This window comes from Motacilla alba, chromosome 1 (assembly GCF_015832195.1).
Source record: "Motacilla alba alba isolate MOTALB_02 chromosome 1, Motacilla_alba_V1.0_pri, whole genome shotgun sequence".
Classification (NCBI taxonomy): domain Eukaryota; kingdom Metazoa; phylum Chordata; class Aves; order Passeriformes; family Motacillidae; genus Motacilla; species Motacilla alba.
Window position 1 is genome coordinate 34,933,871 of NC_052016.1, and position 23,333 is coordinate 34,957,203.

Here is a 23,333-nt window from a genome sequence, read left to right on the forward strand (position 1 = left end):
CAAAGTGTACTGGCTTCCAGGATTTATGGGGAGAATACGAGAAGTCAGAAGTCACTAATATGTGATTAGACCAAGAACACTGCTTGCTCCTGGAAATCATGATGGGCAATACTGGGTGAAACGTCCAGTGGAGAGACAGTGTAGAAATGGCAGCTCCCCCAGAACTAAATAGATGGTCTCTGCTTAGCCCAGCACTGTACAACTTGTACAACAAGAAGCAGCAGAGAAAACTGACAAAATCTGACTTTCTGTGCTAAGGAAACAGTTGATTTTGACTCTTCTCTCAGCACCACCAATAAAGATTAAGAAGGTTACACCACCTCCTCCATTTCCTTTTTTCTGTGTTTGGGCACTATGGAGCAGCTGGACAGTTTGGTACTGAGGATCCACTTACTGAATTCTTAAAATCTTCTAGAGGTCTTCTCAAACATCTTATCTATTCCCCAGAGTCAAATCAATTATGCTAAAGGCAAGAAAACATGCAACCACTAGGCTATCACATGTTATAAGCAAAAGCAGAGCTCACCCTGAGCAGCACTAAGCAGACTGCTGACATATCCTCTAAGCCTTCTGATCAATTCACTATGCACAAGTTAACAGCCTGCCCACTCTTCAATCACACCAGAGAATTCCAGTAGGATAATTACACCACCCCATGAAGCACTGAAAAATTAGGCAGGGCAAATCTGCTAGCAAAACTGTTTTTAAAAAATCCAAAGTTAAAAAAAAAAAAACCCTAATGAAGTAAATGAAAGCTTCAGCCTTACTTCTTTTCCTGAGAGGATAAATCCCATGGTAGCACATAACTGAAAACCATGTGGAAAAGAGGGTTTAACTACAATGCAGGCTCCTGAAAAGTGCTATGATGAGATCTTAATAAACAAAATAGTCTAGGTCACTGCTCTCATAAAAACCTTGGCGGTAACCCAAGTTTCCATTCACACAGAGAACAAATATTTAGAGTCATCAATTATTTAGCATTAAAAGACAAACATCTCAGTGTACTCACCTTTTTGCTACCTTCTCTGTAACATATCTCACTTTGGTCAGGAGGAGTTCCAGCAGATATCCTCGATGAGAGTCTCCCAGCATGTGTAACTCATCTACAACCACCACTCCTGATAAAGAAGAGCACTCAGGTCATATCTGACAAACTTCCAAACTAAGAGCAAATAGCCTCGATCCTTTCCCCTTCCACATGATGAACTAAAATTTAAATTCACAAATCTATCTATGCTAACCAACACCACAATGGCTTCCTTCTGTCACTGAGAGAGACAAATCATGACTGATGTCATGAGATTTCATACCCACCACAACCACATATGACACAATCAGCTTTTAAAAAACAAAAATAAATAGGTTGAGTTGTTAGTCTAGACACCACACAAAACAGTATTGCAGCAGCTATACTGTAATCCTCTTGCAAGCAAAAACACTCAGACTTCAGAGTATCTGGAAATGAAAATTCCAGCACCCAAATGAGCTAGTAAAAAATTTTGTTGACATCACTGTCTTAGTTAAAAACGTAATTTTTTACTAATCCAGTCGTGTCAGAAAAAAAACAAGAGCAGACGTAATTACACTGCCAGAGTCTGCTTCCTATTAAATTGCTCTTCGTTAACCAAACCTGAATGAGCTCTACTATTTAGCTTTGGCTTTGTAATGAAAAATATCCTTATGTGACAGCTTTGTTGCCCTCCTACCTCCTGCAAATGAAATTTTAATCTATTAACCACCTCCATCAAACTTTTAAGGTGTGTAGAAATATATAAAAGACTAATGCCTAAAAAGGCTTCTGAAAATCAGCAGCTGGACACAACAGACCAGACTAGAGTGTTCCCTGAGGAGAAAACACAGAGCCACTACTACTCAGGCACCCAGTGCACCTCCTGCACACATCCCAGCAGCAGCATATACCCTTTCTGGCCAGCTCACAGGGTCCCAGGGATATGGAGTAGGATAAAGGAAGGTTAAAAAAAAAAAGCAGGGCACAGAGGACACCACACTTCATTAGCTCTGCTGCTGTGGAATTTTTTTTCCTCCCTGGTGCAGCTATGTAATATCTTTCTGGTACGGCTAAAATAGCAGGAGCTTAAGGGCAAATGTGACCTTACATTATCTGTCTCAATGCTTTTTTTCCTTCTCTTTTTTTTTTTCTCCTTCCTACATATGTTCCTTCTCTCTCCGTCTGTTTTCTCCCTCCTTCTCTTTCAAGCCACTTAAGTTAGAAAAGAGTGCTGCACTGCTTCATCAGCCTCTTTTACAAACTCCCACCCATCCAGCTCCTCTGTCTTCCTGTACTTCCTCTATTCTGTGCTCGCTTGTAAATAATGGCAATTCATTGATCACCAAATACATATTTGTTCAGCTCTCAGAAAAAGCTTCTTCCTGCTTCCCCATACAACAATCTGCCTGAATTCTTCCAGAGCTGAGCTAGGACAGTTTAATCAGATACCTACCAAAGTAAAATCCATGCAAGTCACTTCAAACCTTCATCATACCACATAGGTCCTGAAAATGAGGCTAGACTCAGTCTGCTATTTCTGTCTGCAAATTAGGTGTATCCCTAGAAGACAGCTGAAAAAAAAACCACTAAAAAGTACCTGAGAGATACCAGACATGTTTACTGTAGAATAACTAGGTTGTTTTAATTCCCCATCCTGTTTAAAAATAAAAAGTTTTGAATCAAAAGCAGGAAGGACTTGATTTTTTTTAAATATAATTCAACTAGTAACATTTTAATTTCAAGTTTAAATTAAGAAACAAGTATCACAACAGCACATTACAAATCCATTCCCAGCTGACACACTGAGAAAGCAGCAGATTCTTCTCTAATCATTTTCCTAAAAATTTCTTTAGCATCAGTGTCAAGAGGCTGCACAAGAGGAATATCATCTCCCATGTACCTGGATGTTCTAAACTGACACGTTATATAATAATTAGCAACACAACATTGCTTTTAACTGCTTCATACAGCAAAGAGAGCTCTGGCAGGCAGCGGATTTGAGTTTCTCCCAACGATTTCCAAAGGCAACGTGAGCTATCAGCATGGGGTTGACATCAGTAAAAGGAACAGCTCAAGCTGGAGATGGAATCCAGCCAGGATTGCAGTCATCTCCCAATAACTCATCTCAAAAGATAAAACACCCTTGTAACAAACTCAAACTGGTCTAAATTTAGAATTAATTAGAAGACAAGGTACAATCTTGCAGTTTCAGACAAGCTTCCTTTGGGTGACAGCTAAACTGGCATTTTCAGTTCATACCCATATTTTACAGCTTCTATGAAAATTTACCTCCAAAGAGAAAACTTGTCCATTTCCTACATAACGATGACTTTTTAAAATCAAATTTAATTTTAAAATCAATGTCAGAGAAGCATATAAAGAAAAAAAAAATAATAAGCATTTTACCCTTATTTCTGTTACATGGCCATATTGGGGCATAAGGGAAATGGAGGTTTGCAGCAGAGATATTTTCAAATGGTGAAAGAAAAACATGGTGCTTTAAGGAGAAATTGGTATTGAGAACACATCTCCAAACTCAAATCTTGTAGTCACTTGGCTACTTATATTTAAATGACTCCTCTCAAATATATTAATCTTTGAAAGTGCAACAATATGTAGGGATGAAATGGAGGTTCCAACCAGAGGGATTTGGTGTATCTCTAGCTTCTGAAAGATGGTATCATTAAACAATACATTTTAATATTCTGAGTATGCTTCCAAGGCACACAAGCCAACAGAAAGTTGCTTAACCTGGCCCACAGTCTTCCTTGTGGTGGCAGTACAGCTTGTACAGCGTGGCAATATAGGATCACACTAACCCTAGCTTAAACCAGCAAAAAAACCTTAAACCAAGTAGCCATCTATTGAAATAAATAACAGGTTTTCTTCCAAGTGAAGGGATGAAGATATACATTCAAGAATCAAGCTGGACTGCAGAAGCCTTCATTTGAATGAGTTTAAAATGCTGCACAACAGTCACCCACTCATCTTCCAGCCCACTGGCAGTCTCTAAAGCATTCATGGTGATTCAGCCCCTATAGATCCAGGTGTGAATGTGTTATCCCATGATCTCACACTCTGAAAAAACCTACAAGGTTTATTTCCCATTTTCTCTCTAAAAAGCTCTTCTGGTACACAATGCAGCAGAATATTATGATACCAGATGCACACAGAACAGCAGTTTCAAAGGTGGAGGTCTCAGAGCAGTTCGATCCTCATCTATTTTTATATTCTTAAAATAGCACCCAGCTATGTTACAGGACAGAGTGAAGATGGAAAGGATTACTGCCTAAAACATAACTGGGTATAGCTTTCTGGAGCAGAGAAAAAAAGAAAATAACAAACTTCTGATTGGATTAGGAAAGCACGTCTCTGTCGAGTGTACATGGAAACATTGGGCTTCTTCAGCTTTTATCTTATCCCCAATAATTAATGAATACTTTCATTATCTAGTGGCCATCAGGGCCACAGTGACCCAGAAGCCAATGTTACAAGGACAGGGTTTTTGAGCAAACAAAACAGAAATGAATGGCACAGCTCTCCCAGTCCAAATGCCTACCCAGAGGAGCACTATGTATTCATTCTGCTTATCTGGATCCAGATGAGCACAGAATGTAATTCCTTCTCTTTCTCAAGCTAATTTAAGACAGATCTTAGATTCCACAATCTCTGTCTAAAACAAACGAACATAACACATTCCTGAACTCAAACATATCTCAGAACTTTAATTTAGTCTTATTAATTAGATAACAGTTCCCAGCAATGGGAATCATTGTTAACTGCAGGTTGCTCTCCATTTGAGACCAACTAAAGCCTGCAGCTTCTACCTACTCATCCCAGCTGCTAAGCTACATGGAACAGTGCTGCCTGTCCTCCTAAATCCAAATAAGAGGTTCTCTGGAAGAAGAAAATTGCTGCATATTCCTATATGGTATGCCTGTCACATACAGAACTCAGAAAATTTGAATTCTCCCATGATTTCACACACACTCAGAATATGTAAACCCCACTATGGTCAAGCTGCAGTATTTTACCCAATGAGTCCATTTTGTTTTCTTCTATGAGCCTATTGATTAGTCCATTGGCTTTCTCAATGGTGCAGACAGCAACATCCAGAGCAGAGAAACGTCCAGCAGGAGCCATGCTTCCCATGTAGCCTTCAACTCTCACATCCACCTCCTGAAACAGGGCCTGTTTTCCAAGGATAAAGAACACCATGCCAAGGTTACAAATCTGAACTTCTGACCAATGCTTGCTGGAATCACATAAAAGCCTGCACTCTACATCTCCAATTTCTGGTATTTTTAATGCCAACTAATCAGATTAAAGTCGTATCTCAGCCAGTTAGTGACACTTCTTTTCCCCACTGTAATTTTTTATTTCCAAAGCAGAAGCCACAGAGTACACATTGCAAGACAGTGTACACAACACAACTGAGTAAAAGATGAGGACCCCTGCTATGTATAAGAAGATCTAATATCAAAAATGTTAGGGAACACACAGTGCAACAGTTTATAATATCAGTGGCTTATGTAAAAAGACACCTTCCTCTTGAGAAATCCTGGGCAAAAGCCAAAATGGAACTCCAAACACAGTGATGACATATCTCACACTGAAAGCCAAGAAACAGTAAATTCTCTTCCAGGTCTCCTTACTGCAGTGCCAAAGCTCTGACACATCCCACACGGCATTAACAAAAGATACAAACATTTGTACCTCACAGGTAGGTCACCCTTTGAGTTCATGCATGTGCAGCTATGGCCAAACCTCTTGCCAGGAGTAGCAAAACAGAGCACTGATATTCCTCCAGTTTTACGAGATTAAAGCAAAAATGTGTCTCCATTATCAAGCACTTCAAAGTAGCTTTTGCACTTAGTTTGTAGGATTTCCTAGCAATTTGTAAAATTAAGACACCATCTCAGTTAATGAACGACCAAACTGTCTTAACTGCTAGAAACTATAACAAAAATGTCTGCTGGGTTTGGATTTGGTTTTAGTCATTGTCATTACCTAATGGCAACAACATTTGATATGAAAGTCTTTCAAGAAAAAATATTTATGTCTTGAAGAGTGTTCCCATTCTAATTTTATTTTTTAAATAGCTGGAGTGAGGAAACCAGGACATAACTATATTCTGGCAGAAAAAAAAAAATTAGCAAAGTCAAAGTGAAATCAAATGCACAAAATTGTGGTGGAATACACCAAGGAAAGCTAAAATATACTTTAATCCTTAAGGTAATATTTACACCTTCCCTTTGTACTTTTCCTAACATGATCTTTCATTGGAAATTTCATTTAAATTGTGTATATTACCAAATTGGTGAATAAAGGCAAGTAACAATGCTTTCAAAGTCAAAGCTGAAATGAAATGTTTTAATTGACCCTGTAAAATTTTTCTAAGTTTACCTTTTTTGCTAAAAGTTTCATTTTTTTTCTCTCCAGCTTAGAGCAAATTTTAAATTATCTACAACCCCTTTTTGAAAAAAACTAAGTAATTTGTTTTTCCCCAAAATCCATGCTTTTGCATTTCTGTTTAAAAAATGTGACCCAACAACTACTACCCATAAATTTACTCTCCTTGAATGCTACTTACCTGCAGGTAACATTTCTTCTCCTTGGCCACAGAGACAAAGGGAAGGATGAGAAGAGCTTTCTTACGAGTCTCCAGGACTCGCTTCAAAATAAGCAACTCTGCGACCAGAGTCTTTCCAGCACTGGTAGGAGCTTGAAAAATAAAAGGGGGGGAGTTAATTAATTTTTAAAGTTTAAAAAATAAATCTGAAAGCATCCCAACTCTAACATAGAAAGCAGTTACTGAAGAACTTGGGGTGGGACTCTTCAGTTGATGTCTTCCACCCACAACCACATTTGCAGTCACCCCTATAAAGAGTCAAGAAGACTAAAAATCACCCACCTCTCTTTTAAGTTCTTCATCCTGTCAGTGCTGCTCTAGAACCTTTTTCCCATGAAGGCTAGAAAACCAACTGTCATTTCCTACAGATTTCTAGTCCACCAGTCCTCCTTCTCCTTTTGCATTACTTCCCCCTCTGCACACACACCCCACACACAATATGTGATGAAAAACAATAAATGGAAAAAAACTAATAGCAAATAACATTCTCAGAAGCATGTATATCCTCAATTGTTATCATTCAGTTCCTAGCTGACAGTGTAATAAAAAATAGTCACCATTAGCTGACTCCTGATTATCAACTTCTAAAGGAACTTTAATTGAGAAAATGGGGCTAAAATTCTCTCTTCACATCCGGAAAGGAGATTGTTAAGTCAAGTTCAAGGTACAGAAATGTGACAGATCTTCAGATGTCTCCAGAAGAAGATCTTGACCTTTCTACCTGTCAGATCCTAATGTCTCAGCACCAGTAAGTCCTTGTAAATGGCAGTGGAAAAGTTAGGGGGGACTGGTTTTGTCAGATGTTTGCATACCTGAGTAAACGAGGTTCTTTCCCTCCAGAACTTGTCCAAGCATCAGGCATTCTGCTTGCCATTCAAACATCTGCACTACTCCCAGACTGTGGTATTTCTCCAGAACTGCATTGGGAAGACCCCAGCTTGCAAGGAGCAACTTGTCTGCTTGGTCTTCAGGAACATTTACCTGCTGATATTGCCCTTTGGAAGAAGAAAATAAAAATAAAATTTAAAAACTCAAGCATCATCATTGCATCTGAGGTCATTTAGGTTACACACCCAAATGTCAAACTTCTCTACAGTCTCCTGTATTACAAGGAAAGGCCATAAACTATCTGCCCTATATTTTTCAACATTTTGTGTGCATGGTTCACCATTTTTCTTATCTTCTGACATATTTTTTGTCAATTTTTCTTCCTGTAAGATTATCCACATTCAATTAATTCCTTCACCAAACTCTTGCCCTGGTATTTGCTTTTGAGACAGAGCAGCCATTACCAACTACATAGTCAGAGAGAGCTTCAGCACTGATCGATGTAACAGCATTGCAATGTATTTGCCATCTTGTCCTCACCCACACCATTTCCCCTTTAAGAAGTTACTGCTACTGAAATTTCATTAATTCTCACTGATTACAGAACTGCCCAATGTTTTTTGTTTTACAGATGAATGAAAACCACAATCTAAAGCAAACAAGCAGCTCGAGCTACTCTGTACAGTGTGTCATATTTCAGTTTATTAACACTGATGGTATCTTCACAACACTGCCAGTTCCTCTAGTTTAATTAAGTTCCTTGCTGATTATTTCTTGTCTTAGTAACCCTAAACAACTTTGTGCTGACTACGGGCACTGCCCCCTCCCTCTACTTCTCCTCTGTTTTTCCAAGTCGTAAAGAAAACTCAAGCTTTTTGTCCCATTCAGGTTTCTGATGCACAGTAATGCCTCCCCTATCACCCATAAACATACAGTTCCTGTAAAAGCATTTTGTGAAAGACCTTGGCAAATTGAGATGAAAACCAAGTAATCGTGTGTACTGCCTCTACTGCACCCGTTCTTCTACTGGTACATTCGAAAAATTCTAAAAGAAACTTCCCACCATTGTTGATGGCACAAGGGCAGGCTAGATGAGTAACACCAGCCTGCATAAGCAGCCATCATTTCTTCTCTCATCACACTAAAAATTTCAATTGCTGCCTTGAGGTTAACCCCAATCTAGGCTGTCACTGCTGCATGATCGACTCCTCTACACAGCTTTGCTTCACTTTGTGTAATCAAAGTACCATAAAATATAAACAAAAATTTAAGCACCACTGGGAGAGAACAGAAATATGCTACAAAGCAGGACAGACTTCCCAAGAGGAATTCAGAGGAGACCAGAATTGTCCATCCTAAACTGTGACTGTGGTGGGTTGACCCTGGCTGGACACGAGGTGCTACCCAAAGTTACCCAAAGTCATTCCCCTCTTCAACAGGACAGGAGAGACAAAATGCAGTGAAAGCTTCACGAGCGAAGAAAACGACAGGGAAAGGCCACCCACCAATCACCACCACAGGCAAAATACTTGACTTGGGGAGAATTAATTTATTACTAATCAAATCAGAGTAGGATAATGAGAAATAAAGCAAAATCTTAAAAAACACCTACCCCCTACTCCTCCCTTCTCTTCAGGATCAACTGTACTCCTAACTTTCTCTACTTCCTTTCCCCCAGCAGCACAAGGGGACAGGGAATGGGAGTTGCAGTCAGTTCATCACACATTGTCTCAGCTGCTCCTTCCTCCTCAAAGAGGAGCTCCTCACACTCCTCCCCTGCTCCAGTGTGGGGTCCCTCTCACAGGAGACAGTCTCCATGAACTTCTCCAATGTGAGTCCTTCCCACAGGCCGCAGTTCTTCACAAACTGCTCCAGTTCATGTCCCCCACGTGGTCACAAGTCCTGCCAGCAAACCTGCTCCAGCATGGGCTCCTCTCTCCACAGGTCCTGCCAGAAGCCTGCTTCAATGTGGGCTTCCCACGGAGCTGCAGCCTCCTTCAGGCAACCACTCACTCCAGCACGGGATTCTCCACGAGCTGCAGGTGGATCTCTGCTCCACCATGGACCTCCATGGGCTACAGGGGCATGACAGCCTGCCTCACCATGGTCTTCACCACAGGCTGCAGGGGAATGTCTGCTGCGGCACCTGAAGGACCTCCTCCCACTCCATCTTCACTGACCTTGGGGTCTGCAGGCTGTTTCCACCACTTATTGCCACTCCTCCAGCTGCAGGTGCCATTGCACAGGCTTTTTTTCCCCCCTTCTTAAATACATTATCCCAGAGGTGCTACTGCTGTTGCTGATGGCCTTGGCCAGTGGCAGGTCCCTCTTGGATCTGGCTGCATTGGCTCTGTCCAGGGGAAACTCCTGGTGGCTTCTCACAGAAGCCACCAGAAGCTTATAGTCCCCCCAGTTGCCATGCAAATCAATTACACTGTCTAATATGGCAAGAATTAAGATTCAGAAACATAAAAAACCCTATGAGATGGGACCTCAAGCTTTTTCCCTAGTGTTCAAACCAACGAATTTTATGTAAAAGATGGGATGAGTAAAGGATCAGGTGATTCGGCTGTTTGAAGAATATCTTTAGAACTGAAGATGTGTTTGAAAACTTGTGGCTTAGAGATCTATGTACAGAAGTATACCTGTGAAACCTTTTTTTTTATTTACTAAAATAATGCTAAGAAACAGTAAAAATTAGGAAAATACAAATTGTTGGTTAAAAGCATTAGGTATTCGGTTTTTCAAAAGGAAAACCAGAGTGTAGGGCCAGTTAAAACACAAGAGTGCTGCTTACTGAATTGTCTTTGGGGAGCTGACTGTGGAAATGTGAACATTTCCTTGCTCTTTCCATTTGCAGAAATTGACAAAATTGTATCTTGCAGAGCATAATCTCATCAGTGAGAAAATGTGACATGACTGGAGAAGAGACCGAGAGATGTAAATGCTTTAAAAAGTTACAGGAAAAAACACAAAAGAGATGAAACTACAAGATGCTTTGTAAATATCTTGATTTAAAATGTTGTGTACAATCTCAACGCTGTATACGTCTTGATTTCTCCCTTGATTCAAGAGCACAAGAAGCTGGTAAAATGTATGTATGGCATCTAGAAGCATCATTTTAAGTGGCTCTGTCTGGCAGCAGGAGCACTTGATATGACACCTTGCCACAAGATGTTTATACAGAATCTTGTATAGTGCGTATAGACATATAATGTGTATACATCTTCTGTATTCTATATGTATTCTTTGATCAATTTCTCAACGTAGGTAAACAAACCTTGCCTGGTATACCAAAGAGAACGGACGATACCGATTGCTGTATTATGGCAGCACCTAGAGGCCAAGCCAAGAAAAAGACCCACTGTTCCACGACACACAGAATGCCCCCATCTCAGACCTGTGCACAGAATACACATTTTCTTATGTTCTTCCTCGACCACACAGCGAGGGGTGCAGGAAATCCTTCCATCACCACCCTGCTAACACAAGCACGTCCCTCGGCTGCAGCCGCGGCCCTTCAGGGGTAAAGGAAGGGGCGAAGCGCGGCCCGAGCAGCGCCGCCCTCGGGGCCAGGGCCCGGCGCCCGCACCGGGAGAGGCTCGGAGGGTCCCGGCCCCTTCCAGCAGCGCCCCGCTGCCCCCGGGCAGCCCCGCTCCCCCGCGCCCAGCACGTCCCGACCCGCCGCGCCGCACCACCGAGGGGAGAGCGGCAACAGAAAGAAGGGCAGTGGGAGAGAAGGGCTGCGCTCTCCGCGCCGGTACCTGCCGAGCCGCTGCGGCGCAGGGAGAGGTCGAGGCCGGGCGGGGGGCTCAGCACAGCACGGCGGGGAGCGGCGGGGCCGGGCGGCACGGCCCGCCCCGCTGTGCGGGAGCTGCCGCCGCGGAGCCCCGCGGCCGAGGCTGCGGCGGCACCGCTCGGGGTGACAACGGCACCGCCGCCATCTTCCCGCCGCGCCATTCAAACCCGGCCCCGCCCCGGCCGGCGGGAGGGCGGCCTCGGGCCGCGGCCCCGGCGGGAGCAGGGAACGGGCTGGAGCAGGGAACCGGGCAGCCCGGCGCGGCCGAGGCGTGCGGCCACCGCAGAGTAGGGGCTGTCTGCACCGGTGTTTGCCGAGGCAGCGCTCCGAGCGTGCGGTAACGCGCGCTGTACCGGTGAAAGGCTGAGATAATTCAATGAAGCGTCTGCTTCAACAAAACAAGGCTTACCTTGCAGGAGAGGGCCCAAAGGACAGCCTCGTTTTTTGTTTCTAATGCCTCCGACGGCAGAATAGCTGCTTCAGATTCTAAAAGACTAGGACTGGTTTTACCTCTCCTCAGCAACGTGAATATGAAGAGCAGTTCTACGAAAATTCTGCAGCACCCAAAAAATGCATGTCTTTGTCCATCACCCACAGAAGTGGTAAGAAGCATTATATCAAAAAATAAGATTTTTCTAAATTGTCTTTTCATTTCCGCTGAAGAAAACATACTGATCTTCCAAAAATAAGGACAGCAAAGGGTGAACATTGAAAGCAGGACTATGAACACAGGCAGTAATCTCCTTCTGGACACCACTGCTTTGTTTTGGGTAACACACACACCCACACATCCCCTCACCCACCCACTCAGAAAAGCTCTTAATGTTTTGTATCCCTCTTCAGAGAAATGGATCACAGCTTAGGAGGCTGACTTCCCATGAAGCAGGACTGGTGGTTATCATCTCAAACACATACACGCAGAAATTTCTAGCCCTTGAAGAAGAGCATGTGCTCTCATTCCCATAATTAAATCTTAAAATTAAATGGAAGCAAAATTCTTTAAGAATACTACTGTCATTTCAGACAATTGTATCTGAGTAAATGTAAAGGATGGTCTAATGGAAGAGTCAACATATTTTAATAGTCTTTAAATCAAGCAGCTCAAAAAGATTCTTTCATTGTTCAAGTTTACAGAACCAGATGCTAACAGTAGGCTCTTCTATGTTTCAAAGCCCAAGCACCAGATAAATACAACACACGCTTTTCCCCTAAAGCAATTATTTTAATGAATTGACACTAGGAGAATGTATCTATGCTGCTACTCTGTTGACCAAAAGTCAGATACATTCAAGGGAGGAAAGGCATACAGAAATCCTCTGCTCTCACTGCAAGAAACAATTCCCATTGCAGACTAACCGTTTCCTGTAGTAGTACTAAAAAAATATTGAAGAAAATAACTCAGTAAACATTTCTACTTAGTAACAATATATATTTCTATTGTGCCAGAAAAAAACAGAATAAGCACTGCTGATATTTAAAATGTTCACAGCATAAACATGTTTCACTTCAACATGTAGTTTTACAACTGCAATATGAAATCTATTACTTCCTCATCACTTCAATGTCCTCCTTACATTTTTGAAAAAACTATTTAAAATATTAAAGGAGACATCTATCTTCATTCTACTCTCCTTTGTTTTTTTTTTCCAAGGGGGAAAAGACAGGTTTTGCTATCTGAAAATTTTAATTCACTAAAAATAGTTTACAAAATTTGAGGACAGACCTACTTTACCAAAGTAGGAAAAAGAGCTAACTAGCAACCAATCGAAGAATTTGGTTCCGCAAGTACGTGCACAGCTGGTTCATCAAGTCTCTGTTCTGTCCTTCAACCCAGTGCATTTCTACTACGACATCATTTCCTTCTTTCTTCACATTCATTAAACACTTGAATAGAAAACCCCCACTGGTTTCTTTGGGGCCTGGCTCTTTTTCCACTGTCATATTGGTAGCTTCCTCTGAAGGGCAAGGCTCCTCCTTCACATCACCAGAGCCTTTCCCATGTGATGTTTCTTCCTGCTTTGCTTCCATCTCCTCTTCCTTCACAGGATCACTGTGTTCTTCTTTGGCAGCAGATTCCTCTGGTTGCTCATCACCTGCTGTCACCTGGACATCCTCATCAGGTGCCATAAACCCCATTTCAGAGTCTTCAGCCTTGGGGTTCTCACAGTCCGAGTTGTTGCTCACACTCTTCTGGCTGTTCTTTTCCTCCTCCATTGCTTGCAGAATATCTTCAGAAGCTCGAGGAAGTTCTCGTAATTGCCTTACTCTCTCTCGCTTCTTTCTCCTCAAATGAATCCAGGAGTTTTCAATGGCAGTCACAAAAAGGCTAATTTCATCTTTTCCACATGGTACACGTTTATGCTGAACCTATTGCAGAAAACAGAATTTCATACGATCCTCTCACAGTTATGCTTTCAATTAGGATGCTGTTTTAACATCTAATACTTCATACTGTACCTTCAGATCAGTGAGAATCTTCTCTACCCAGGCTCTAACCACAGCAATAGCTTCTACAGCATCCCAGCCCATAGCTGCAGCTTTGACAGACAACTCTTTGACTGTAGAAGCCAAGACCATGAATGTTATTGGTTTTCGTGGTTTTTCTAACTTTCTTCTTTTAGAGGGAGGTGACTAGAAGAAGAAAGAAAGAAAAGAATTACAAAGCTATGCAGTACTACTGGGGTGACTTTTGTACTCAGAAGACTGTGATTCCATAAGACACGAGGATTAAGAGTGTAACGTAAGGCACTAAGCAGTAATTCATTTGGCACGTGCTCCACTTCACCCCCAGGAGTTTCAGACTCCAACCAGCTAACAGGATCATGCACTTTATGCTAGCCTGATGGACAGAGGGAGTTTATCTTCAGGTAATAGGCAAAAAGCGTCATTGGTTCCTTTAAACTATGAGCTCTCCATGAGCTGAGAAAGTGTGGCTGCTCTTGGGAATAGAGGCCAACTGCCAATATCCACGTTTTGATCCAACTGCGCTGAAGGTTTACTTGCATCTTCCTTAAGATCGGTTATTGTCTATACCTATCTTCAAATATACAAACATCCAGATTCAAAAAAGCAACTGGCTCACATTTAAGGTGAACAAGCTCCACTTACATTCATGTAGGCAATTCTGAGTTAGACGTGGTCATACCTATTTGGTAACAGAATCCACATGTTAAATTAAAACTGAGTTCTCAGAGGGAAGTTTAAATTCAAATCCAGCCCCAAAGTTAATGTATTTTTATTACTACTAAACTGCTATTTGAAGTATGTTACAAATTATTCTTATTTTCACTGAAACCCACAGGAAGTTCCTATAACGGCTTCCTTTTTCCACCCTCAACAAGGGTCACTCATGAATCACAACTGCTAACAGACTGGCAGCCATCTAAGAAATTCCACTGTCCATACAGCCCAGCACATCCAGTATTCCAGTCTGAAGAAGAACAGTTTGTATCACAGTAGTTATAGCTCATTAGCCCCTTCCTCAAGTAAGAGGCACAGAAAATCACAAGCAAACCAGAATTAAGCTACTTACAGGTACTTGCACATCATCATAGAAACTCCAGGCCAGTGCCCATCTCATGGTGCGTCCCTGGCAGAATTCAGTGTGAGTGACTTTAGGGACCTACGGAAAGCAGCAATACATTATTTCAGATTAATAAACAACACTGTTTTACTGCACACATTTCCAAACAAACCATATTTTCTCATTTTACAAATGGAGATTCTTTCTGACGTGGCTCAGAGGTGTCAGGGCCCTCCCTCATTTCTCTCCTTTTACTAAGGCTGAGGTGCAACAGTTCAAGGACAGAGAAGGAAAATCAGATACTTTTTATCTAGCTCAGCATCTGCTTTTGGTAATTCATCTTTCTGGGAATTTATTTCACCATACATTCTCTTTCCTTCCACTGCATACAAGGACAGATCTCACAATTACTCTCTTTGTATGGGAATTAGTGAAGAGTATGCTTCCTCCAGAAAGCCATCCAAAAGTCCTTTTGCACAGCCCTCTTTAATGAGAATTTTACTTGGTGCCAGAATTGAACACAAACAAAACAACGCTGCCACTTAAATAATGTTACTATTTCTTTTACCAACCAAATTGCTAGACATTTTTTTGGGTTTTTTTTTTCTTACTACAGCCTTGTTAAGGGTATTTTAAAGCAGAAACCCTGAATCTTCTGAATCTTCTAGAATGAAGACATGCTCCAACATGTGCTAAAGACAAAACTTTGGAGATAATTATTTGCTACTTATCTGTCAGCTTTGAATCTACAATAGTTAAACCTCAGTTGTTTCCCTAACAAGGAACTGCAGTTCCTTTTTGTAATAAAAACTCCATGAAATAATTCAACAATAATTACCCACATACACTGAAGCATACTATATTCTGTATAGAACACAGGCAGGATATATAGGGACTCCATGCATACTCACCCCCTGGATTCGAAGTTCTTCTTTCAGTGGTGCTAAACTGCATTTCTTCCCCAACATGCAACTGTACCATCTGCAAAGCACACATTAAAAAAAGTGTTTTACAAATAGAGATCAACTGAGAATGGCAGCTATTAATAAGAATTATTTGCATCAGAAAGCTGAAAAAACAATACGAGATTAAAAACCAAAACAACAACAAAAAAATCACACTTAAATAGAGTGACTAGGACATACTACAACAAAATTCAGAACAGAAGGTCCAAAGACAGACTGGACAGGGAAATCTTTTTGCACTTTTAAGAAAAACATTAGGAATATTTTAGAAACAACATATGAACTATGAGCAATCTTGTTTCACAGAGTGACTTTAGTTATGGGGGAGATGTTACAACTTGCAAGAACTTGTTTCAACTTCTCCACTTTCTTTGGAGAATGAATCAGAACAAAAAGGAATAACCAACTATTGGCAAGTAATCGTGCTCAAAAGCAGACATACTGACTATCACTTGTGCTCACTCATATCTTATCCAGCTTTCCATCACATAACCCCCATTTTATGAGGAAAAAATCAGGAAAAAAAAAGGAAAGTTATTTTCCCACTTCTAGTGAAGCTTATCCTTCCACCCAGCTCCACATCTTCAGAATCTCCCAAACATTACTTTAGATGAAGCTCTGCTCTTCATCTAAATTATTATTCAAGCTTTACAACCTCATCTTCCACATTTTTTGATGACTGGATCCAAAAAAGCTTATTCATAAATATAATGTATTGAAATACAAAACTTAAGATTTCCCAGTTATTAAGGGACAGTTTTGTCCAACACTGGAGGAGTGAAAGCCTGATGATATAGTCAGAAAACTGAAGACATGCCATCTGTTTCAAAATAAGGTCAAAACAAGTTCTCACTATGATTTTTATTGTGGCTTATGTTCACCCAAGACAGCATTCAGCACAACACTGTGCTTCAGCAGGCAAAGCTGCAAGTTACCAAAATTCAGCCAGGAAAAGACATAAATGTTTAGGTAATCAACAGGTAACTAAGCAATATCATAAAGCCTCTTCCATCCCAAAAATCCTCAAGAATGAACCCTGATCTGTCTCTTATCAGGTACATGTGCTAATTTTGCTGTAAGCTACAAATGTCACTTGTACAGGCTTTTTTTGTCTTCTGCCTTTAAATACCTCCAGCAATAACTTCTAATTGCTGCTCAAGAACAATTAGAAGTCTAGGTATCATCAAACAAACTGAGCAGACACCACTGGACCATAGGTACTAAAAATAACATTGTTGCATGACTTCTGCCAAAGATGAAGATAAAAGGTATTCATTTGGGGTTTTTTGACTGGAACAAAACACGTACCGTAACCTCTTTTTAAGTTGGAGACTATCATGAATAATTCTTTTGACAAATTCTAGTTCTCCTCCCTCAGCCATGATTTCTGTGATCCCTCCTGTATTTACAGAGCTGGGAGGGGGACGCCGTGGATTTCGAGAATTAACTCCCTGGATTAAAAAACAAAAGCATTTGACATGAACATTTAATGAAATGTTATGCTGCTTTGTACACTGCTTCCTATCTTAATCTTTAGGGGGCAGCAAGCACCACCACCTCTACTTATCCTCCCCCCATCAGAACCATGGATATGAAAGATCCATTCAAAATAAATACACCTGAGTGAACTCCCCACAATCTCAAACCTAGGTAAGCTACTTGTCACATCAGGATTCTGCTAATATGAAATATGTGGTTCCAATACATATAAGACATGCTAAGTGCACCTATGCAATTACAATCTGCAGTGCTTAATTAAATCTTAAACCTTCTTTTCTACTGCCCTGCATTATTCATTTCTGACTATATTCAGTGGATATTACAAGACCTGTATGATACCATCTATATGACTAAGGAAATGAAAAATACAGCTAAGCAAAATTCCAGGAACTAATTCCTCTGTACTACAGAGGTGCTTGTTATGCAGCAGGCACCTGATTTCAGATTTACTAGCTGTCTACCTTCCAAACTCATTTTCTAAGACAGTAACAACTTGTGAAAGAATGCTACAGTTCATCCTCTTCTTTAGGAGGGTTATCAGTGAAGTTTTCAGAACTTCTTTAGGGGCTAGGTGATGAGGAGGGAGAAGACTTAAAAACTATTCATGTTGATTTGGGATTTTCCACTCAACTTTACTCAAGCCAAGAGGTTAAATTGTTGCTACCTTTTCACTGACTACTGAGTGTCAGGACCCAGAATGTTCCTCTGACTGCCCTGGATGGCTCGGGCTCAGAGAGCTTGGCACGGAGTCAAAGACACCAGTGCCTTCGATTTTAACCCATGGAAAAAATGTCTGGCTTTGTGTGAGGATTTACAAGGCACAAGAGTTTGAGCAGAATGACAGTTAATTTATCACAGGGTGAAAACATAAGAATTTGGGGTTTTTAGAATGGGGGTTCAAGAGGCAAGATGGAGGAATCTGGGAATGTCCTGTCCTTCTCCTTCTTGTCCTCCATCTTCTGCTGTGATGGTGGATTGGTTTAGAGTAGAGACAGACTGTCTAACATAAGTGATAGGTATTGGAAAATTATTGTAAATAAAGTACACGTAATTCTTAGTATAAAATGTTAACACCACCCCAAGGGCGGTCAGTGTGCCACAGACTGACCTGCCAGACGGACCTCCACAGGTCAGAGAAAGACTGTATTAGATAAGAGAAAATAAACAACCTTGAGAACAAGAACAGAGTCTCGGCTTGAGCCAAGAGTCTTGGCTTCTTCTTCGGTCTCGGGGCTGGGAGAAAAGGATTTTCTAACACCTTGGGGTCATCTCAACCTCAGAGACCCCATCAACTGAAGTACATATAATATGCAGTTTGTTACCTTACCTTAGCTTCCAACTGGTTGGCAAAAAAGGGGGGGTTGCACATGCAGAAATCATAAATGATCTCAGATTCTTCTTTCAGTGCATCCATTAGAAGAGTCTTCTGTGGCACCTTAACCACTATTAGAAAAAGTGAATTTGGTCAGTGAAGAACACATTGTATACATTATACATTGCATAAAACCTGTACTTTCTAAACAATGCTTTCTACAAAAGAGATGTAACAAATATCACCATGCTAATAAAGACTTCAGGTCAAGAATACAAACAGCCTGTATGTTTATGCATAGCAGCAGAACCACATGAATCTGTTTAAAACAACAAGGACTACCTGAGTTATACCAAGTTCTCCAACACAACCACAAATGTGCTTCAAGCCCTTACAACTACAGGCACTAAAGGTTCACATGAGGCCTGTTCCTTTGCCAGCTGCTTTTCCAGTGAATTGAAACATCACCACATCACTAAGATTTAGTGGCAGCAGTGACAAAAAACTCTCATTGTTCTCCACATCAAGTTCTGGATCTTCAAGAATGACATGAACAACAGATTAACACATGTTGTTCAAATGGATGCTTCCAAAAGTTTTTATTCAGAGCTCATAAATAGACCTGATTTTTTACTACACTGTGTTCCTTCAGAAAATTCTCCAAGCTCATTCCCAGACCAAGTCTGGCATACTGCCTCTGACACTACAGACAGTGTCAGGACTTCATTCAAGAAGTGAGGATGACGAACTCTCTGTACAAGATACACGTTTGTAGCAGTGTCATGCAATTATCCAAGGGCAGCATTCCACGTCTCCTACCAGCAGAAATAGCCCAAACACTATGAAATACTTCAGTAACAGACAAGGAATACAGAGAGAAAAACCCCTTGGGGTGAAGTTTAACTTTCAGATTTTCATAAGGAAGAGTATTTCCCTATCCACACATCCCATGCTAGACAAGGCAGCTTTTTGGCTTAAGCACACACTGACTTCAGTAAATACTCTGCTCCAGTAAAAGTAATTGAGCATGTATTTGGAAGGAACACACATTCTGATATTCCACTGAACATGGCAAAAATATGCCACAACATTGCTAGTAAATACCTTATTACTTTGTACCTTTTATAAGATCAGACAAGTTATTCTGTTCCACATTCTTCTTGGCGTAATTGAAGCACATGTCATCCACTTCTGTTGCAAGGAAATACCAGCCATTCAAAGTTGCTCCAAGTAATGGGTATATACAGGATGCCCCTGTCCCTGCAGAAGTGAAAATCCATGAAAAAGGCAAAATAAGTACTGGTGTTATACACAGTGTGGCTGTTAACTATGTACTTATCACACCAAAAAGAAACTAACTTCAAGAAAATTTATTATTAATCATCTTCTGGTTATTATCTGATTATTGATCATCTGCTATTGCCACACGTCCGGGGTCACCATTTATTACTGTGGGTCTTCTGGGCAGTCAGGACTTGGTGAAGGGAAGGAGAGACCTTGACTCCATTTCAGAAGCCTGGTTTATTATATTATGATATATATTACATTAAAAAAGACCACACTATAACTATACTACAAAGAATAGAGAGAAAGATTCATCAGAAGGCGAGACAGGAATAGAAAGGAATGAATAACAAAGTTTTGTGACTCCCAGAGAGTCTGAGAGCTGCTGCCTCCTCGACTGGCCACCAAGTAGAAACATCCCACATTGACCAATTGAGGAAGCACCTGCTGCATTCCACAGCAGCAGATAACAAATTGTTTACACTTGAAGCTGAGGCCCTTCAGCTTCCCAGGAGAAGAAAATCCTAGCAAAGGGATTTTCATAAAATATCACAACCACAATCTGCTACTCAATTCTTTAGTGAACTTAATTTTTGTAACTTGAAAAATAGCATTGTCAAATATGCACTTTTAATAAAAGAAAAATTTAATAATCTGTAATAAATTTCTAGTAAACTATCAGCTTTGGTTTAAGCTATTTTTCTTCTATATGACAATGGTTAATTTATATAAAGAAAGCCAAATACATTCTGGCTTTACTAAAACAAAAACCCTACCACAAATAAATTTCTCTTCTGCACTTTTCTATCATCTCTCACAAATAATTTACTTTGATGCATACAATAACCACAAAAAAATCTGTTCCACCAGACTGCCTTTCTCTAATGTCCAAAACTATCAAAGAAACCTAAGTGTCAATTAACATATTCAAAAAGAGAGACAGACAGATAAAAACTTGGTAAGAAAGAGAGACATGCTAGCAAAAAATAATTATGGCATAGCTAGATGATCAAATTATCAATGACAACCAAGCTTAGGATTAAAGGAAATGGATACAAGAAAAGGGAAAGATATCCCACCACCACTAAACTAAGTTTAGACATATATTTAGAATCTGTTACACTGACTTATTGAAGCATCAGTAACTTCATCTGTCAGTACACAACAGCAAGGGGTTACTTTTAGCACTTCTGTCAAGTCCCTCTTGGATGACTTCCTGCTTTTCCAAAGCTGAAACATCAAAGCTCATGCAAACTCATACTGAAGATTTTGCAGTATGTGGAGGACTTAGAGGATCTGTCTCTTCTACCCAGCCACCTACCATGATGAAGTTCATAGAAATCATTTTCAAAAATGAAAACTAATATCACATGCACAGAAGCTGCCTAAGAAATTTCAAATTTACTAGAAGAAAGCTGCTGTAGACACACATGTGATGATGCAAACGTGGTATCCAGCACAACTCCAGCTAAAAATACAAGTCAGTAAATTTCAGAAGAACAAAAAATCCCATTACAAAAAGTCATGCTAGCAGATGCCAAAAAACATAAAATCTGGCACAGTAACAGAGATTACTGAACCTCAGCTTTGAGGAAATCAGTAACTGTCAAACATTAAAATTCATTAAATGTCAAGCATTAAAACAGGTTACAAAGGCAATTACAACTTCTCTCAATTTCATTCTAAGTTCTCTTCAGCACAAAACAGTCTTTGAAATCAAGCCTCTGAAACTGTAAAGGAAATCAAGCCTCTGAAACTGGCAAAATAAAAGATTTGAACTAAATTCAAATGTTCCATCACTAGTGCCTTTTAAATAATTAATACAGAATAACCAAAGACTGGGAATCCAAACGTCAATTTTATTATTTGTGTGTTTTTTTGACAAAGAAATTTGCCTTTCTTTTACTTCCAATGAAAACTAAATTATGGCCATCAGTGTACATCTTATACATCAGTGTACACCTCTGCTGTTTACATTTATCTGCTGCCTAATCTAGATATCATCCTGATATTACCCAGTAATACAGACTGAAACTAGACAGTATCATCCATCTGCTGATGCTTGGTCCAACTTAAAAGACCAAGAACCATGTTGAGAAACATTTTGTTCTCAACAATAAACAGGAAGTCTTGTTTATTGACCAAAACACATTTACCCTGGTTTCTAATTTAGCCTCTTTTACAATTCAGCTCACGTATATAACTGCATTGAAAAAAATTAAAATAAAAATTGAAATTTAAAAAGAACATATCATTCACTTGTCAAACACACCTATAACAACAGGAAAAAAAAAGTTACTAAGTGGAGCAGTAAAAAATATTGCTGTGCAACTCACAAACTCTCTGGTGCAGACATCCAAACACAAAATAAATAAATTAGCAGCAAAACACAACTGGCTAGTTAGAACACTGAGGAGAAACACTTTTTAGATCCTTTAGGTGACATTTTCGCCTGCATTTCTAGAAGCAGTTTTTGTATACCACACAAAGCTGCACTCAAGTGAGTTCAGGGCCCTGAAAAGCCACATAATTGCGTGCCACCACTGTTCCAGTGTTTGTGCAGAGAAATGCTGCCCACCCAGAAGGCACATGAAACACCTGTGGAGCTCAGACCGCCTCCCACCACAGCGAGCACACGTCAGATCTCTTTGTTCCTCAAACCTGACGTTTTCCTGTGCAACAAATTGCATCCGCTACTGTCGCTGATGGTAAATAAGGATTTAAACACTCAGCTTTACCTATGTCAATGCCTCGTCTCAGGGTTTGCTTATCAGCATCTCCGTGGCCGATGAGATCCTCCACCCAGTGGATGTAGTTCAGCCTCAAAGGGACGGTGGGAATGAGCCTTTCCACGGGGATGTCGATCGTCAGCCCGAAATCCTCCTTCAGGAGGGTGCACGTCAGAGCCCTCACGGCCTCGGGATCCTTGAAGTTCAGGCTGAAAGGGACAAGCGGAGCTTTCACGGGTGCCCGGGGGCGGACACACAAGAGGGACGCACAAGGGGCACCCCCCCGCCCCATCCGCCCCGGCCGTACCTCACCCTGCCCGCCAGGGTGGTCTGCACGTGCTGCTGGAACTCGGGGTACTTGCCAGCCAGGTAGGCGAAGTCGGGGGGCTTGTCCTTGTAGCGGTTGCGGGCGTGCATGGACTTGTTGAGAGCCATGCCGGGCCGGGACGCGCCGGGAGCGCCGGGAGCGCGGCGCGGGACCACGGCCACACCCCCGCGCGCCAGCCGGGCCCGCTCCCGGCGCGCACCGCGGCCCCGCGGGCCGTACCAAGGCGCCGAAGGCCGCGGGGGGAGGGGGAGGGCAGCGAAGCAGCGCCCGCCGCCGCGGCGAGGGAGGTGCCGCTGCTGAGGCGGAGTAGTGACCGCCGCGGTTCCGTAGGATCCCGGAATGTCATGGGTTAGAGGGGACTTTAACGATTATCTAGTCCCAAACCCGCTGCCCAGGTCAGGGATACCACCCACTGGAGCGGGTT

General features: G+C 41.3%; 2 protein-coding genes across 4 annotated transcripts in view; both read right to left on the reverse strand.

Moving 5' to 3' along the window:
• POLQ (DNA polymerase theta) overlaps positions 1 to 12,207 on the reverse strand; it is a 61,618-nt gene extending 49,411 nt beyond the window's left edge. For 2 of the 3 annotated variants that reach the window (XM_038147832.1, XM_038147842.1), the window contains exons 1-5: positions 11,234 to 12,207; positions 7,454 to 7,636; positions 6,603 to 6,733; positions 5,044 to 5,200; positions 1,010 to 1,118 (exon numbers count right to left, since the gene is read on the reverse strand). In XM_038147832.1, coding sequence (XP_038003760.1) covers positions 1,010 to 1,118; positions 5,044 to 5,200; positions 6,603 to 6,733; positions 7,454 to 7,636; positions 11,234 to 11,429 — 776 coding nt within the window. In that variant the 5' untranslated portion in view covers positions 11,430 to 12,207. Of the gene's footprint in view, positions 1 to 767; positions 802 to 1,009; positions 1,119 to 5,043; positions 5,201 to 6,602; positions 6,734 to 7,453; positions 7,637 to 11,233 lie in introns of those variants that run through there. The other variant, XM_038147851.1, reaches the window with a different exon arrangement.
• Positions 12,208 to 12,469: 262 nt separating this feature from the next.
• METTL16 (methyltransferase like 16) lies at positions 12,470 to 23,102 on the reverse strand. Its single transcript, XM_038147979.1, has 9 exons — positions 22,889 to 23,102; positions 22,591 to 22,790; positions 19,688 to 19,828; positions 18,584 to 18,699; positions 17,065 to 17,207; positions 15,703 to 15,772; positions 14,801 to 14,890; positions 13,726 to 13,899; positions 12,470 to 13,635 (listed from the first exon to the last, which is right to left on the reverse strand). Exons 1-9 carry the CDS (start codon positions 23,014 to 23,016, stop codon positions 13,018 to 13,020), a joined length of 1,680 nt encoding a protein of 559 aa, XP_038003907.1. The 5' UTR covers positions 23,017 to 23,102; the 3' UTR covers positions 12,470 to 13,017.
• Between the last annotated feature and the right edge of the window lie 231 nt (positions 23,103 to 23,333).

What these genes read in the sequence shown, in the direction of transcription:
- METTL16 (XM_038147979.1), bottom strand. Translation starts at nt 23,016, where the DNA reads ATGGCTCTCAACAAGTCCATGCACGCCCGCAACCGCTACAAGGACAAG. An exon ending in ACCCTGGCGGGCAGGGTGAG is followed by an intron (nt 22,791 to 22,888) that starts GTACGGCCGGGG and finishes TGTCCCTTTCAG; the next exon opens with CCTGAACTTCAAGGATCCCG. An exon ending in CAACTTAAAAAGAGGTTACG is followed by an intron (nt 15,773 to 17,064) that starts GTACGTGTTTTG and finishes TGTGCTTTGCAG; the next exon opens with ATGGTACAGTTGCATGTTGG.